Source organism: Schistocerca piceifrons, chromosome 5 (genome assembly GCF_021461385.2).
Source record: "Schistocerca piceifrons isolate TAMUIC-IGC-003096 chromosome 5, iqSchPice1.1, whole genome shotgun sequence".
Taxonomy (NCBI): domain Eukaryota; kingdom Metazoa; phylum Arthropoda; class Insecta; order Orthoptera; family Acrididae; genus Schistocerca; species Schistocerca piceifrons.
The window spans coordinates 540,191,201-540,206,263 of NC_060142.1; the positions used below are offsets into that span (position 1 = coordinate 540,191,201).

At 39.8% G+C, this 15,063-nt stretch overlaps 1 protein-coding gene across 3 annotated transcripts; it reads right to left on the reverse strand.

Annotated features, from left to right (window-relative positions):
- Positions 1 to 3,530: 3,530 nt before the first annotated feature.
- LOC124798040 (3-oxoacyl-[acyl-carrier-protein] reductase FabG-like) lies at positions 3,531 to 14,536 on the reverse strand. 3 transcript variants are annotated; one of them, XM_047261260.1, is made up of 2 exons: positions 14,428 to 14,536; positions 3,531 to 4,478 (listed from the first exon to the last, which is right to left on the reverse strand). In XM_047261260.1, the coding sequence occupies exons 1-2, from the start codon at positions 14,438 to 14,440 to the stop codon at positions 3,703 to 3,705; spliced, it is 789 nt and encodes a 262-aa protein (XP_047117216.1). In that variant the 5' UTR covers positions 14,441 to 14,536; the 3' UTR covers positions 3,531 to 3,702. The 3 variants fall into 3 exon arrangements, with proteins under 3 accessions (XP_047117216.1, XP_047117218.1, XP_047117217.1); XM_047261262.1 differs by lacking the exon at positions 14,428 to 14,536 and adding an exon at positions 14,311 to 14,416; XM_047261261.1 differs by lacking the exon at positions 14,428 to 14,536 and adding an exon at positions 14,095 to 14,225.
- Positions 14,537 to 15,063: the final 527 nt, after the last annotated feature.

Here is a 15,063-nt window from a genome sequence, read left to right on the forward strand (position 1 = left end):
ACAGTCAATATGGTGGTATCATCAGGAGTTTGGTGAAAAGGCATGTAAGTGCACAAGTCTGTGCTCTTTCCCAAATGCTAACAGTAGTCAGTCTAAGGTGCAGCCAACTACTAGGCAGGATCAGAGTGCCTGTTTACCACTGACAAGAGGACTAGGCTAAAATATCTAGTGGATTCACATTCTGATTTGAACATATGGACATCAACCTCAGTGCACTGCTGTTGGCCATTGACCACATTCTACTTGTTGGCTGCTAACAATTCCACAATATCAACATATGGAACTCGGTGTGTGGAACTGGACTACAGACTATTCCATGCATTGATCTGGGACTTCAACATAGCTGAGCCAATCATCAGCACAGATTTCCTGGCATACTACTGACTGATGCTGGACATGGCAAATTCCCAACTTGTGAGACTGGCCTGACTACAACTGGGTTCTGCCATAGCATGAGTGTACACAGTGTCAAACTAATGTAGGTGAAGGACTATAAGTATGCTTCTATATTATGCCGATTTCCTGCTCTGACTAGGCCCTGGAGCTCCGAAACATGTGCAGCATAAAACTGTGCATTTTATTAAAACCATGGACAGTTCTCCAGTAACATGTGGGCCTCAAAGTTTGGCACTGGATCACCCAGCAGTAGCTAAGGCGGAGTTTGCCACCTTGTTGAAAGAAGGCATTATCTGACCATCACATAGTCCTTCATTGTCTCTGCTGCATCTGGTTTCTAAGATGAGTGGAGCATGGTGTCCATGTGGTGATTATAAAGTACTTAGTGCAAGAAACATACCGGACTGTTACCCAGTTCCATTGCTGCAAGATTTTAATTATGCTTTACATGGTGCAACGACCTTTAGCATGCTGGGTTGTGCCAAGGCTTATACTCAAATACTGGTGGCAGAAGAAGATACAGCAAAAACTGCATTTATTACACCATTCAGGTTGTTCACTATCATGTTTATGAGATTTGATTCTTTACCACAAGGCCTACCCTTCTGCTTTGCCTAACTTGATGATATCTTGATCTTTTTGACGACCAAAGAACAACACCAACTCCTCAGAACTGTGTCCATAATTGGAACAGTACAGTTTCATTTTGAACACAGCTAAATATATATGTGGATGACCCAAAGTCAATTTTCGCAGTCCACGTCTGTCCTTTGCTGGCTCCCTTCCCCTACTGAACAAAGCTGAAGCTATTCTGCGAATATCAAAGCCAAAACTCTTGAGTGCAGTGGCCAGAGGCAGTGTGCTCATGCAAGCCTAACAGCTATAAGTGCTGTATTACAACAATGGACAGATGACTCGTGGCAACCACTAGCCTTTTATTCTCATAAACTGTCACCATTGCAATGCAAGTGAAGCACTTGTGATGGAAAACTTCTCGCCTTGTATGAAGCCACTGAATATTTCCAGGCACAGATAGACGTGAGAGATTTCAGTATCTATGCAGACAATAAACAATTAATGTATCCATTCAGGCAGAATAGTAACAACTGTTCAACAAGACAATATAATCATCTGGAATTTCTCGTGCAGTTTATCACCATCATCAGCTACCAACTTGTTAGTGCGCCTGACACAGGTGCTAAAATGTATGGTGACGTCTGCAAGGACCCTTCCTACCTGCTCAATGTTGCAAGCAAGCCTTTGTGCAACTTACACAACTTGTCTCACCCCAGAGACCTTCTGACATTTTGTTCGATGTCCAAGTGCTTTGTCCAGCCGGGAATGGAGGAGGACTGCCACGAGTGGACCTGCACGTGTGCACTACGCCAGTGCCGCAAAGTGTCTATCCACATACGTTCATCAGTGCACAAATTCCTGACACACCTCATATTTTGCACATGTACACCTCAACGTCATGGTTCCTTTACCTCCATCAGGCACTCTGCGATACCAGTTGACTATTGTAGATTGTTTCACTTGCTGGGCATAAGCATTACAATTGGACACAACCTGGAAATATTAACCTCTACCTTCTTGTCCATGAAATTACCAAGATTTGGTTGCCCACTGGACATAGTAGATTGTGGCAGGCAATTTGAATGAGCATTACTGACCAAGCTTGCAATTTTCTGTGGATATGTCAATCATAAAACCACAATTTATCACCCAGCAAGCAACAATCTGATAGTGTGTAGCGCTGTTCACTAAAAGCTGCTCTCATGTGGCATGATATGACCAGACAACTGCTCTGCTTAGCATGTTACTTGGTTCACAAAATACCTACAAACTGTACCTAGAGGCTTCATTGGCAGAGCTGGTTTTCGGCAAAGTGATACATCTTCCAGGCAAATTTGTTGACACCAGCTCTCTGCCGTCCACCAGACAAGATCAGCCAGACTTTCTACTCATTTGCATGAGTACATAGCTTTTTTTTTCACCGTCGTCAAGGTTCTAGACATGGCACACATCCATTACATATATCACGACTTGGTCAGCTGTTCAAACATGATGCTACACAAAGATGGCATGAAGCCTTCGCTACAAGCTCTGTACACAGGCCTATGCCATATATTACAAAGAGGTTCATGGAGGTTAGATATTTGTGTCAACAGCATAACCATCACTCTCTCTGTTGACCACGTCAGACACGTCATGACATATCGTCAGCCAATGTGACAGAACTGCGACCATGACCTCAGACTCAGTCTCACCTGCAAGCTCAACAACCAACCGACACAGTTCCCAACCAACACACACAAACCCTTCTGGATGGCATGTGCACTGCCCTGCATGTTTCACAGATGACACACTGTTCTAACATGGGGGCTGATGTAGCAACATCATCATAATCATCATCATCTACTGTTGCCTGCCGAGTATTGTTGGCATATTTGTCAAGTGAAATTGTGCATGCCACCACAGATGACACTGCAGAAATAGTACACTCTCTCTCTCTCTCTCTCTCTCTCTCTCTCTCTCTCTCTCTCTCTCTCCCCCCCCCCCCTCTCCCTCTCTCCCTCCCCCACCCCACCCCCTCCAATGATCTTCCTGTAAGTTTTCTCTAACCCTTATCATGAAAATAATTGCTTATGTTTCTGTTATACACAATTTTTCTTTTCTAATCTGAAGCAGACCTTTGCAAGTCTTATTGGCAATATTTGACCACCATGCTGAGAGAAAACTATTTACTGTTACTTTACATTTAAATCACTGGAATTATTTGAGTGTATGAACAAGTTTTTAATAGCTGATGCTCTATGGACCACAAATCTCCTGGTGAACCGTGGGAAATAACCCAAAGCTGGATGACAACTCTGAGTGACCTCAATCATTACTATCGGAGAGAAAATTATCATCAAACTCACTACAAATAATGTATGTCTAGTTAATTCTGGATAACTTCATTAATATTACCTACTTTATGAAAATTATGGTATTTACCACTGGTGGCCTTTAAACTGTTGATTGGTCAAAGCAAATTTCTCCCTCACTAAAAGAATATTTGTTAATTTATGTGTTGTCTGCATTTTTTAAGTTCAAAAGATTTGGTTGAAAGGTGATTAAAGTGAATTGCATTGGTGAAAATTACATTTATTCATAGTATAATTTTTACAATAAGTATCACATGTATATATAAATGCTTAGGTCCCATAATATGACTTCATCTATTGTATAGTATAAATGGCTGCAGTATTAAACCATGAAAGCCCCATTCAAGTATTTGAATACCTTCCACAAAATTTGGGCTTATCGTATACCCATAGCATGACGGCCTCCATCCACGGGCAAACTTGCACCAGTAATAAAGCTTGCAGTATCACCGGCTAGGAAAGCTATTGCTTCAGCCACTTCCTCAGGTTTCCCTACACGACCAAGAGCATGTGTTTCTTTGCTACGTTCTAAAAATTTTGAGTAAGCTTCTTCATCCAAACCGCCCCGTTTCTGCAGCTCTGTTAGTGTCACTCCAGGATTGACACTGTTAACACGAACCTGTTTGGCTGCCAATTCCAAAGCAATACACCTTGTAAACTGATCCACTGCAGCTTTAGACATATTGTATGCCAGTACTCCAGGAAATGATCGTATACCATTCACACTTGATACATTGACTATACTGCCTTTTGTTTTTATAAGATGGGGAACTGCTAACATAGTAATGTGGTACATAGACCTAACATTTGTATTGAAGATTCGGTCATATTGATCTAATGATGTATTCTCAATACTTCCAGTCTCTATAATACCAGCATTATTCACTAAAACATCAAGTTTGCCGTAATGTTTTAATGTTGCTTCTACAATATTTTTTGTATCATTTTCATTGGTGATGTCCCCAGTCTGCAAAAATGGTTGAGGATGCTCAGGACGAACCTCACAGGACTTTGCCACTTTTTTCAGGTTTTCCTCATTTCGGCCTGTTAAAGAAAGAGACGCTCCAAGCCGTGATAAGTGTATTGCTGTCGCTGCACCAATTCCAGAACTAGCACCTGTAATTAAAACCACTTTGCCACTGAATGCCATGCCTGAAAAGAAATGAAAATCTGTTATCAGTCACTGTATTTTACTTGAGACTCTAATTTTACTTACATAAATCTTATTTGAAAATCTTGATGACCATTACAGTTATACACCTTACACTCGTCACACTTAAATTGAACACTGTGGATAGTGTTCATTCTCAGCAGTAACGTTATCTCAACATTGTACAACTTCTTTGTGCCTCATCCTAAAACCACCTATGCAGAATGGACCTTCCGCTAGACAGTATGACGCCATTTTCTTATTAGATCGTACAGTGGTTTCTTTTACACCATATCAGACAAAGAAGCTTGTACTCAGATTTTTATGTGATACTTGGCATTTGCAACATCTTTTAGTTGAATCCATATTTTACATGGTGCTGATCTACATTTCAACAAATGTAAAGTGTCATACTCACAATAACTCTAAATCCAGAGGCATACATTATAACTATACATTTCCCATCAAAGCAAAGTACATGCAATTTTTGTTCAACTATTAAACCTCAATTTTCTTTGCAATATAGTAACTACATTGTATCTAAAGACAGGGATTGGACAAAAATGTGAACACCAAACACACAACACATCGTGATGGCATTCAAAACAGCTTTCAGCCATTGTGGAATGGATGAGCACAGATCCTGTATGGTTTTCAAGAGAATCTTACATAATTCTTCATGCAACATATGCCAAGTTGAGGTAACGATGATGAGGGTGGATAGTGATCACACACCTTCTCTCCAAGATAGACCACAAAGGCTCAACAATATTGAGCTTTAGTGACACTGGTGGACAAGGGAGATATAATAGTTCATGCTGGTGCTCGCAAGACCAGTCACAGACAATGTGATCTGTGTGAACAGGGGCACTATCATCTTGGAACACAGCAACACTGTTGTGAACAAACACTGTACTATAGGATGGACCAGACCAGCCAAAATGGTCACATAATCATTGGTAGTAATGCATCCTTGCTGAGTAACTACAGGCCCATGGAATCCACAACATGGCTGCCTAAATCATAACCGTACCCACACCAGGTTTCACTCTTGGGACATAAACTTGGTCAGGAATTGGAAATACTGTGAAACAAGACTCATATGACAAAATTTCTTTGCATTTCAGATTTTATGTTTAGTCGTTAGGGGCATTTGCATCAATGATGAATGGTTTTGGAATTCTAGCTCACCCTACTGTTTCCTGCTTACGGAGCTCCCTTCATGTGTTTTCATGCTGACAGTGTTCACAAGTGCGACATTCAGTTCTGAAGTGATTTTTGTTGCTGTCATGCTCTTATATCTTTCACCACAATCTTCTTCAATGACCTTCCTTCACGATTTCTCATCACACACTTTCGTGCACGTTGTGAGTTAGCATATCATATTTTTGTGCTTTCCCTGTATGCTGTATAAATCTTTGATATACCAAATACTTCAGCTATCTTGTTTACGGAAGCACCCACCATTCGAGCACTAACAGTCTGCCCATGTTCAAACTCACTTAGCTCCAACATAATGCACTCACAACTACACAGAGCACTGTGTTCTAACCACAACTATCCCTTGCAACATATTGGGGACATTGCACAAGTGCAATCAGTGGTCAAAAATGACATGTCCACCTGAGGCTTGGCTATCATTGGCATTTACGTTCACATGTTCATTTCTTGCAGTGTTTCTATTTTTTTGTCCAACCCCTATAGCTACAGAACTGCATACTGGAAAGCGAATTTGTGGTATCATCATGACGAAGATACAGTGACACAAATGCTTCAAATTATAGTACTTACATCAGCCCGATCATGAGAGGGTTTTTTTAAATTTTGTTTGGTAATGTGTTTCAGTCTATAATGATCGTCTTGACATCAGTCTGTGTTAATAGAAATGACAGCTTTTATATAATTACACCATCAGGGACTTGACCTGATGATGATCATTACTGATTAAATTGATTATAAAATATTTTGAATATAATAGAGGGAAACATTCCACATGGGAAAAATATATCTAAAAACAAAGATGATGTGACTTACCAAACAAAAGTGCTGGCAGGTCGATAGACACACAAACAAACACAAACATTTTGTGTGTATGTTTGTGTGTCTATCGACCTGCCAGCACTTTCGTTTGGCAAGTCACATCATCGTTATAATTTTTTTTTTTTTTTTTTTTTTTTTTAAAAACCTTGTGTCCAGAAACTTATGTGACACTGTTACATCAAACAGCTTGTCTGTAAGAATCTGTAGCATAACATGGAATACCAGCAGCTGTGTTATACCTGTCAGATAATCCTCCAGAAACAACACATTCTTACAAACTTGGTTCTTGTTGCCACGAGATAAGTGGTCCTTTAGCAATGCAAGGGGCTGGGCCTCTCAAACCAGTTATTGCATTCAAAGGGAGCCTTAGTTTTAATTCAGTTTCCTCTTCTGTTCTATGCAGTGCATGATCTTATACAAAGAGTGTGAATCTCTTTTTGCATACTTCAGTGTACAGCAAGGGACCCCAATTTTTTGTGCAAAAAACAACAGACCTCACGGCACAAAAGTAAGCGGTGACACTGACTGGAGAGGCAAATGGTTGTGGAATCGCTATGACCTAGTATGAGTCATCAACTCCTGCAGAGCTAGTTTACACATATTAACTACTCTGCGTTTCAAAACATCATTCCTTTGTCGCTCAGATAGTCTGAAATGGGGTTGAGTTGGACCCTGAATTTTGGTGAATTCAACATTGAAAGTTGCACAGACAAATCACACACAGGAACACTACTGTTAATGAATACATTTAACTACACGGCAACAGCAGGAAACACACCTAAATTTGAGGCCCAGAAGAAAGTGCATGATGATACATCCTAAAGGTAGTTGAACACTGAGATTTCAAAACCAACTCATAATCAAATAAAAATCTTAAACACAGGGCAAGATCAACACCTACCTTATTTCTTTTATTAACATTTCTAAATAAGAGAAGATTATCTGAATGAGACTACTACTGGTAATTCGTTTCCAGTAACTGCATACCATTCTGATACAAAAATATATAGAATGAAAAATGGCAGATGCCTGATCACATTATTAAAGATCTAGAATAGGGACACCACCAGCCAGAGGGCTTTTTCGGGTCAGCTGAACCTACTGATACCCTATGTTGGTTTCTTCCCGTAACATAATGACATTCTGGATGTGACACCATAGGTTTGTTGTTGTTGTTGTGGTCTTCAGTCCTGAGACTGGTTTAATGCAGCTCTCCATGCGCGCACGACAAAAGGGAACAGATTGACACTGCATTTGTGTCTGTATTAGTTTTTGAAATGTAGGTTGTGGTGATAGACTGATTTATAGCATAGCCCAATGTATAGGATAGGTCGGAAGGTGACAGGTTGTGAGTTGTCATAGCAAACAAATTTGAACATGAACTCATAGATGTGGTGGCATGCAATTCTGTGGTGTAGACTGAATACTAGGTCAGATTCAAAAGCTGACAGTTCGGTTGGGTGTTGGCTAGCAATATTGAATTCTTCAATTAATTCACTTTTATCCATACAGTACATACGGCGGCAAAGTGCATGTTTCTCGTAACCACCAGGCAGCTACTGGAAACCTTGACAGGTGAGAAAGTGTGATGTGTTTTGTTAGTAGTTCAACTCATAGTTACAAACCACACCTGTCTGCTGCTCTTGTCATGGGTACTTACAATCAGCTGTTTGGACTTCTTCTTGAGTTAGCACTAAATGTAATAATGACTCCTGCCAACATTATTCAGCAAAACAAGCAAGTAATGGCATTGCCCCTGTTCTAGATTCATACCCAGCTTTATAATCGGTTAACATGAAATGCAAATCACTTAGAGACCGCACACAGTAAATCAGTAATGGGAATATGTTTCCCTTGAAAATGCTGTGAACAATATATTTGGATAAAGAGGAATATGTGATACTAGTCGATGGCTTTGACAAGTGACATTGAAAACATGTGACAAATGTAAACAACATGACAATAATAATATATCAGTGGTGATTTTTTTCCAAAGGGACTAAGCACAGATAAGTTTTTTACCACAACCAGGTTTTTTGCTTTCACATCCATTGGCTTTGCCAACTTTCAACCAAACTGTCAGCCTTCGGATTATGCTAGGCTCCTGGCAGGGTGGGTGGGGACCAGGAAGGACTTGGGGTATTGTATCAATCCTTCTAACCAACATCTACACCCATACTCCGCAAGCCACCTGACAGTGTGTGGCGGAGGGTACCTTGAGTACCTCTATCAGTTCTCCCTTCTATTCCAGTCTCGTATTGTTCGTGGAAAGAAGGATTGTCGGTATGCCTCTGTGTGGGCTGTAATCTCTCTGATTTTATCCTCAAGGTCTCTTCGCGAGATTTAAGTAGGAGGGAGCAATATACTGCTTGACTCTTCGGTGAAGTTATGTTCTAGGAACTTCAACAAAAGCTCGTACCGAGCTACTGAGCGTCTCTCCTGGAGAGTCTTCCACTAGTCGATGGCTTTGACAAGTAACATTGAAAACATGTGACAAATGTTGTAAACAACATGCAGTCTTTTACTGAAACTGAGCCAGTGGGACTCACTTCACCTGTTTTGGGGAAACGTGCTTTGTCCAGTCAGAAGGCGGCATATGCAAAAGGGAAGGGGTCTATTAATCGTCGGCAGTTCAAACATATAACGAAAATGGAAACAATGTGTGTGCCTGGGGGCCTCACACAACATGTCAAAGAGGCTATTCTAGCAGCCACTGAGGAAACAGGGTGCAATCAACAGCAGATTGTGGCTCATGTTGGAACAAATGATGCCTGTTGTCTGGGCTCTGATGTCATTCTTGGTTCATTCCAGTGAGTGGCGAAGAGCGGAAGGTCTGAACCGGAGACTTTGAAAGTACTGTGACAAGCCAAGCTGTGACTTCCTGGGATATATATATATATAGCGACCCTCCATCCAATCCATATAATGATAGTTGTAGGAAACCCAGAAGTATCAGTGTAAGATTGAAAGAAATGGGAGGAACAAAGTTCCGAAAGCTAGGAATGCAAATTTTCTGTTCTGTTTTGTGTAACTTTCAGCTGTACTGAGCTGAGGTAAGTACTGGCCAGCCCCTCTATCTCTTTGTTAGTATTTGAAGCTCAGATAATACTAGGTACAGGAAGCTAGTTGACACCTGAAATTTATAACAGTAGAATTTTTGGAGAAAATTTAAGGGTATATCAAGAGGATAGGCAAATGGGAAATTGAGGTGGTGTATTTGCACAGTAGACAAGAATCTAAAATCCACCAAGGTAGAAATTGAAGCTGCATGTGAGATTGTTTGGGCAAGACTCAGTATCAAGGGTGGCCATAAAATGATAATTGGATTCTTCTATTGCCCATCAGACTCATCTCAGGATGTAACCTAAAACTTTAGAGAAAACATCAGCTCATTTGTACATATGTTCTCCGATCATACTATAATCATTGGTGGAGACTTTAATGACCAACAGTCAACTGGGAAAATTACAGGTTTGTTAGTGGTGGGCGTCATAAGACATCCTGTGAAAGTTCAATAAACGCCTTCTCTGAAAACTATACAGAACAGATAGTTAGAAACCCCACTCACGATCGAAATATACTGGATCTAATGGCAAGAAACAGACCTAACCTTGTTGAGGATATCCTCTTCGGGATCAGTGACCACGACACGGTTGTGGTAACAACTATTACCAAAGTACAACAGACAACTACAACAAAAGGAAAGGTATGTATGTTCAGTAACTTAGACAAAAAATCAGTAATGTATTATCTCAATGAGGAACTTGAAATTTTCAGCACAGGGCAGAAGCAAGCTGAGGAACTCTGGCTCAAGTTTAAAAGAATAGTTGACCTTGTACTGGACAGGCATGTACCCAGTAGAACAGTTCATAATGGAATGGAATCTCATGGTATACAGTCACTGTAAAGATACTTCTAAAGCAATAAGTGCAAAGGAGAACGTATAGCTATAGGTAGAGAGATGCTGAATGAAATGCATTTGTCTGTCAAGACAGCAATGTGTGGTGCCTTCAATGATGACCATAGCAGAATATTGTGAAGTAACCTTTCACAGAACCCAAAAAAATTCTGGTCGTATATAAAGGCTGTTAGTTTCACCAAAATTAGTGTCCAGTCCCTAGTGAGACACAAACTGAAACCAAGGGTAGCAAAGCAAAAGCTGAAACGCTTAACTCCATTTTCAAATGTTCCTTTATGAAGGAAAACTGAGGAAAATTGTCCCAACTGAATCCTCATACAACTGAAAAGATGAATGAAATAAGTATTAGTGTTAGTGGTGTTGAGAAACAGTTGAAATTGTTAAAACTGAACGAAGTCCAGGGCCCGATGGAATTCTGTCAGTTTCTACACTGAATTTGCAGTTGAGTTAGCTCCTCCTCCAATTATAATCTATCATAGATCCCTTGAACAGAAAACAATGTCCAGTTATTGTAAAAAGACACATCACACCTGTCTACAAGAAGGGTAGCTAGAAGTGATCCATAAAACTACCGTCCAATATCCTCGACATAAATTTGTTGTAGAATCTTAGAACATGTTCTCAGCTCAGACATTATGAGGTATCTGGAACAAAATGACCTCCGCAGTGCCAACCAGCATGGATTTTGAAAACATTTTTCTCACATGATGTACTAATAGTTTTGAATCAAGGCAATCAGTTAGATGCTGTATTTGTTGATTACTGAAAAGCATTTGACTCAGTACCACATCTATGTTTATTGTCAAAAGTACAATCATATGGGATATCAACTGAAAGTTGTGACTGGATTGAGGACTTTTTGGTAGGGAAGATGCAGCATGTTATCTAGGATGGAGAGCATTTGTGAGATTAGGGTACTGTGTTTGGACCCTTGATGTTCACTTTGTATATTAATGACCTTGCAGACAATATTAATAGTAACATCAGACTTTTTGCAAATGATGCAGTTATCTATAATCCATAAATATTCAGTCAGATCTTCATAAGATTTCAAAGCTTTGCAGAGGCTGGCAACTTGCTTTAAATGTTCAGAAATGTAAAATTTTGCACTTCACAAAACAAAAAGACATACCCTATGACCATAATAACACAGAGTCACTGCTGTAATCGGGCAACTCATACAAATACCTAGGTGTAACACTTTGCAAGGATATGAAATGGAATGTTCACATAGGGTCAGTTGTGGGTAAAGCAGGTGGTAGACTTGAGTATATTGCTACAATACTGGGGAAGTGCAAACAATCTACAAAGGAGATTGCTTACAAATCGCTTGTGCAACCCATTCTAGAATATTTCTCAAGTGTGTGGGACCTGTATCAGATAGGACTAATGGAGGATGTTAAACACATACAGAGAAGGCAGCACCAATGGACACAGGTTTGTTTAGCGTGTGTGTGTGTGTGTGTGTGTGTGTGTGTGTGTGTGTGTGTGTGTGTGTGTGTGTGTGTGTGACACAGATACTAAAGGAACTGAACTGGAAGGCTCTTGAAGATAGACATAACCATCCCAAGAAAGTCTATTAATAAAGTTTCAAGAAACAGTTTTAAATGACAACTGTAGAAGTATACTACAACCCCCTACATATTGCTCACATAGGGATCATGAGTATAAGACTAGAATAATTTCTGCATGCACGGAGGCATTGAAACAATCCTTCTCACGCTACTGTACTTATGTGAATGGAACAGGAAGAAACCCTACTAATTGGTACACTGGGACATACCCTCTGCCCTGCGCCTCATAGTGGTTTGCAGAATATAGACGTTGATGTAGAAGATGGAATCACTGATGAAATCTTTGATATATGCATATCCTGTACCAAAAAGGAAAAACCTGTTTGGTAAAAATCAAACACTAAAACAGCACTAGAAATAGAACTTGACCTCTTAACACACAACACATAAACACACTGCCAGAGAGCACCACTGATCACATCAAAACAACACCTACAAACGCGCCACTCTCACAAACTAAATTCCGCACCATCGTGATGTCTCACACCACAACAGCCTTATGTCACGGGTCAAAGTCGACAGGTGGAATCGGGTGCTTCTGTTGACCCAACATAACTACTACATTCAAGACTGCAATGTATTGTTGGAAACAGATTTCATCAATTAATAAAGGATTCCAAAAACTATGATTATGAAAACTAAAATTGCAATTTTCTCACGACATCCTAGAAGCCATAGATCAAGGCAGTCAGCTAGAAGTATTTCTCAAATTCCAAATAGCATTTTACTCAATACCAGACCGACACTTATTGTCAAAAGTAAGCCCATATGGTCCTATCAAGCAAGATTTGTTACAGGACTGAAGATTTCGTGGTAGGGAGGATGCAGCATATTATCTTGGATGGAGGAAATGATGGCTGTAACTAAGTAACATTGTGTGTGTCCTAGGAGTCAATCTTAAGTAAAGCAAGTGGCAGACTGGTTCATTGTTAGAATACTAAGTAAATGCAATTTATATACAAAGGAGATTGCTTACAATTCACTTGTGCAACCACCCTGTAATTGATATTGAACACATACAGTGAAGGGCAGTGGAAGTCACAGGTCTGTTTCGCCCATAAGTGCTCAAGAAACCACGCAAATGATCCATGGAACACAAAACTAACTAATTTGAAAATAGACATAACTGTCCTGAGAAAGCCTATTTATAAAGCAAACAACAACAAACTATAAATGATGAATCTAGGAAAATCCTACAATTCCTTATAAATCACTCCCATGGGGAATGTGAGAATAATATTACATTAATTAGAGCATGCATGTGGGCATGTAAACAGCCATTCTTCCCACATTCCATACATGAATGGGACAGGAAGAAGCCCAATAATTGGTACAATGGGGAGTAGGCCTACCCTATGCCATGCATTTCACAGTGGTTTGGAGAGTAGCCTATGGATGTAGATATTGATACTGTGAGGCTGTGGTTAACATTCCTAAATGCTTAAACAGATGCTTGCAACATGTGTATGTGTAAACCTCACACACAGTTATACTGACTTTCTTTTGTGCAATGAATACGGCAATGAAAAAGCAAAATTTGCTCTAGTGATAACATGCTGCAGACACTTCAAAAGTGCATATTTCACAAATGGAGCAAGGGAAAGTTTAATATGAGGAATGAATGGAATAGATTTACTTTAATTAACCTACAGGACCGCAGCTTTGAAGAAAAAATGCAAAAAGGCTATTAATATTTTGGGCAGCATCTAGAAAAGCCATAGTTGAATACGTTGAGTAATAAAGTTGCAGATGTCCGGTAAATGCGCAAACGGGCAGAACCAATGCCTGTTTCACAACAAGCACTAGGCCTACAGTACCTGGCCATAACAAAAATTCATTTTTTGCATTATAATGAATACGGAAAAAATGGAATTTCCATTTTGCTGTCAAACAACAATATCGCTAAAATTTTACGACATTATTTTCATCGTTTTTCATTCGCACAATTTTCAAGGTCGGACTCAAGTAGTGTAAAAGGGGCAAAACTGTGACAATCCATGCGGCTCTTTATTTTGTAAATACGTTGCTCGACTCTTAACAATTTCCTTGCGCGGTGAAATTGTGAAATGCTAACAACCCACTTGCCTCTAACAGAACTGACATGCAAACGTTGAAATTCCACGAAGACTCTGGAGTTCGAAAGCTGTTTACACACTTAGCACGTGTATCACACTGATATTGTGATAACAGCCCTACAGTACAGCTCTCACTTCTCAGTTTCGATATACAACAACGTATATATAGATCTATGAGCATTCAAAATCATATTTATATTTATTTGTACTAAATGTGTGACTTTACTCGTTTCGTTCTCATTGCTTTCTTCATAAATAGGAGAAAGAAGCAAAATTGGGCTAAAAGACCCATCACAGAAAAGCTGATACAAATTACAAACGAACAATCAGTATGACTTCTAACCGTCAGTGTACATTTCTACCAACTACTAATTTTGTTTCAAATGGCAGCTGCTCCAATCACTTTGATTATTTTCTACTAAAACCATGGAGGTAAGAATAAGGGGAGATCGCGCTACGTATCCCAGCCGCACTACGTTTTGAAGTCATGGGGTCGTGGCTCGCTGCCATGACACTCTGACCAAAACATTGCCAGTGTGCTATAGCGCTGCGTGTATTACAGTCGCTAATTGCACCATGTACGCATGTAACGTCATCAGATTGGTTGTTTCAAAATTTTTGTTTAAAATAAAATCTCGTAAAGGCGAAATTCCGCGTTTCTTCTGATTAAAAATAGTTTTTAGTGTAATATTACGAGTAGCTAGCCTTCAATGTAAACGATACAATTTTGTTAATTCAGTAATAAACGTATCACAAACTAAGTAATAGAAACTGAAAACTAAGTTAGCTATACCCTCCCTCCAAAGCCCCATAAATACGTCTTGTTTGTAATACGTACTGGGACATTTCAGTTACGTTACACTACTGGGAAACACTGTTCATTACCACCAATATTTACTGAAATACGGTACATAGAATGGCAAATCTACAGTGTCCTGTTTAGGCCTGTACTTTACGCCAGTTAATGTAGTGTTAGCTT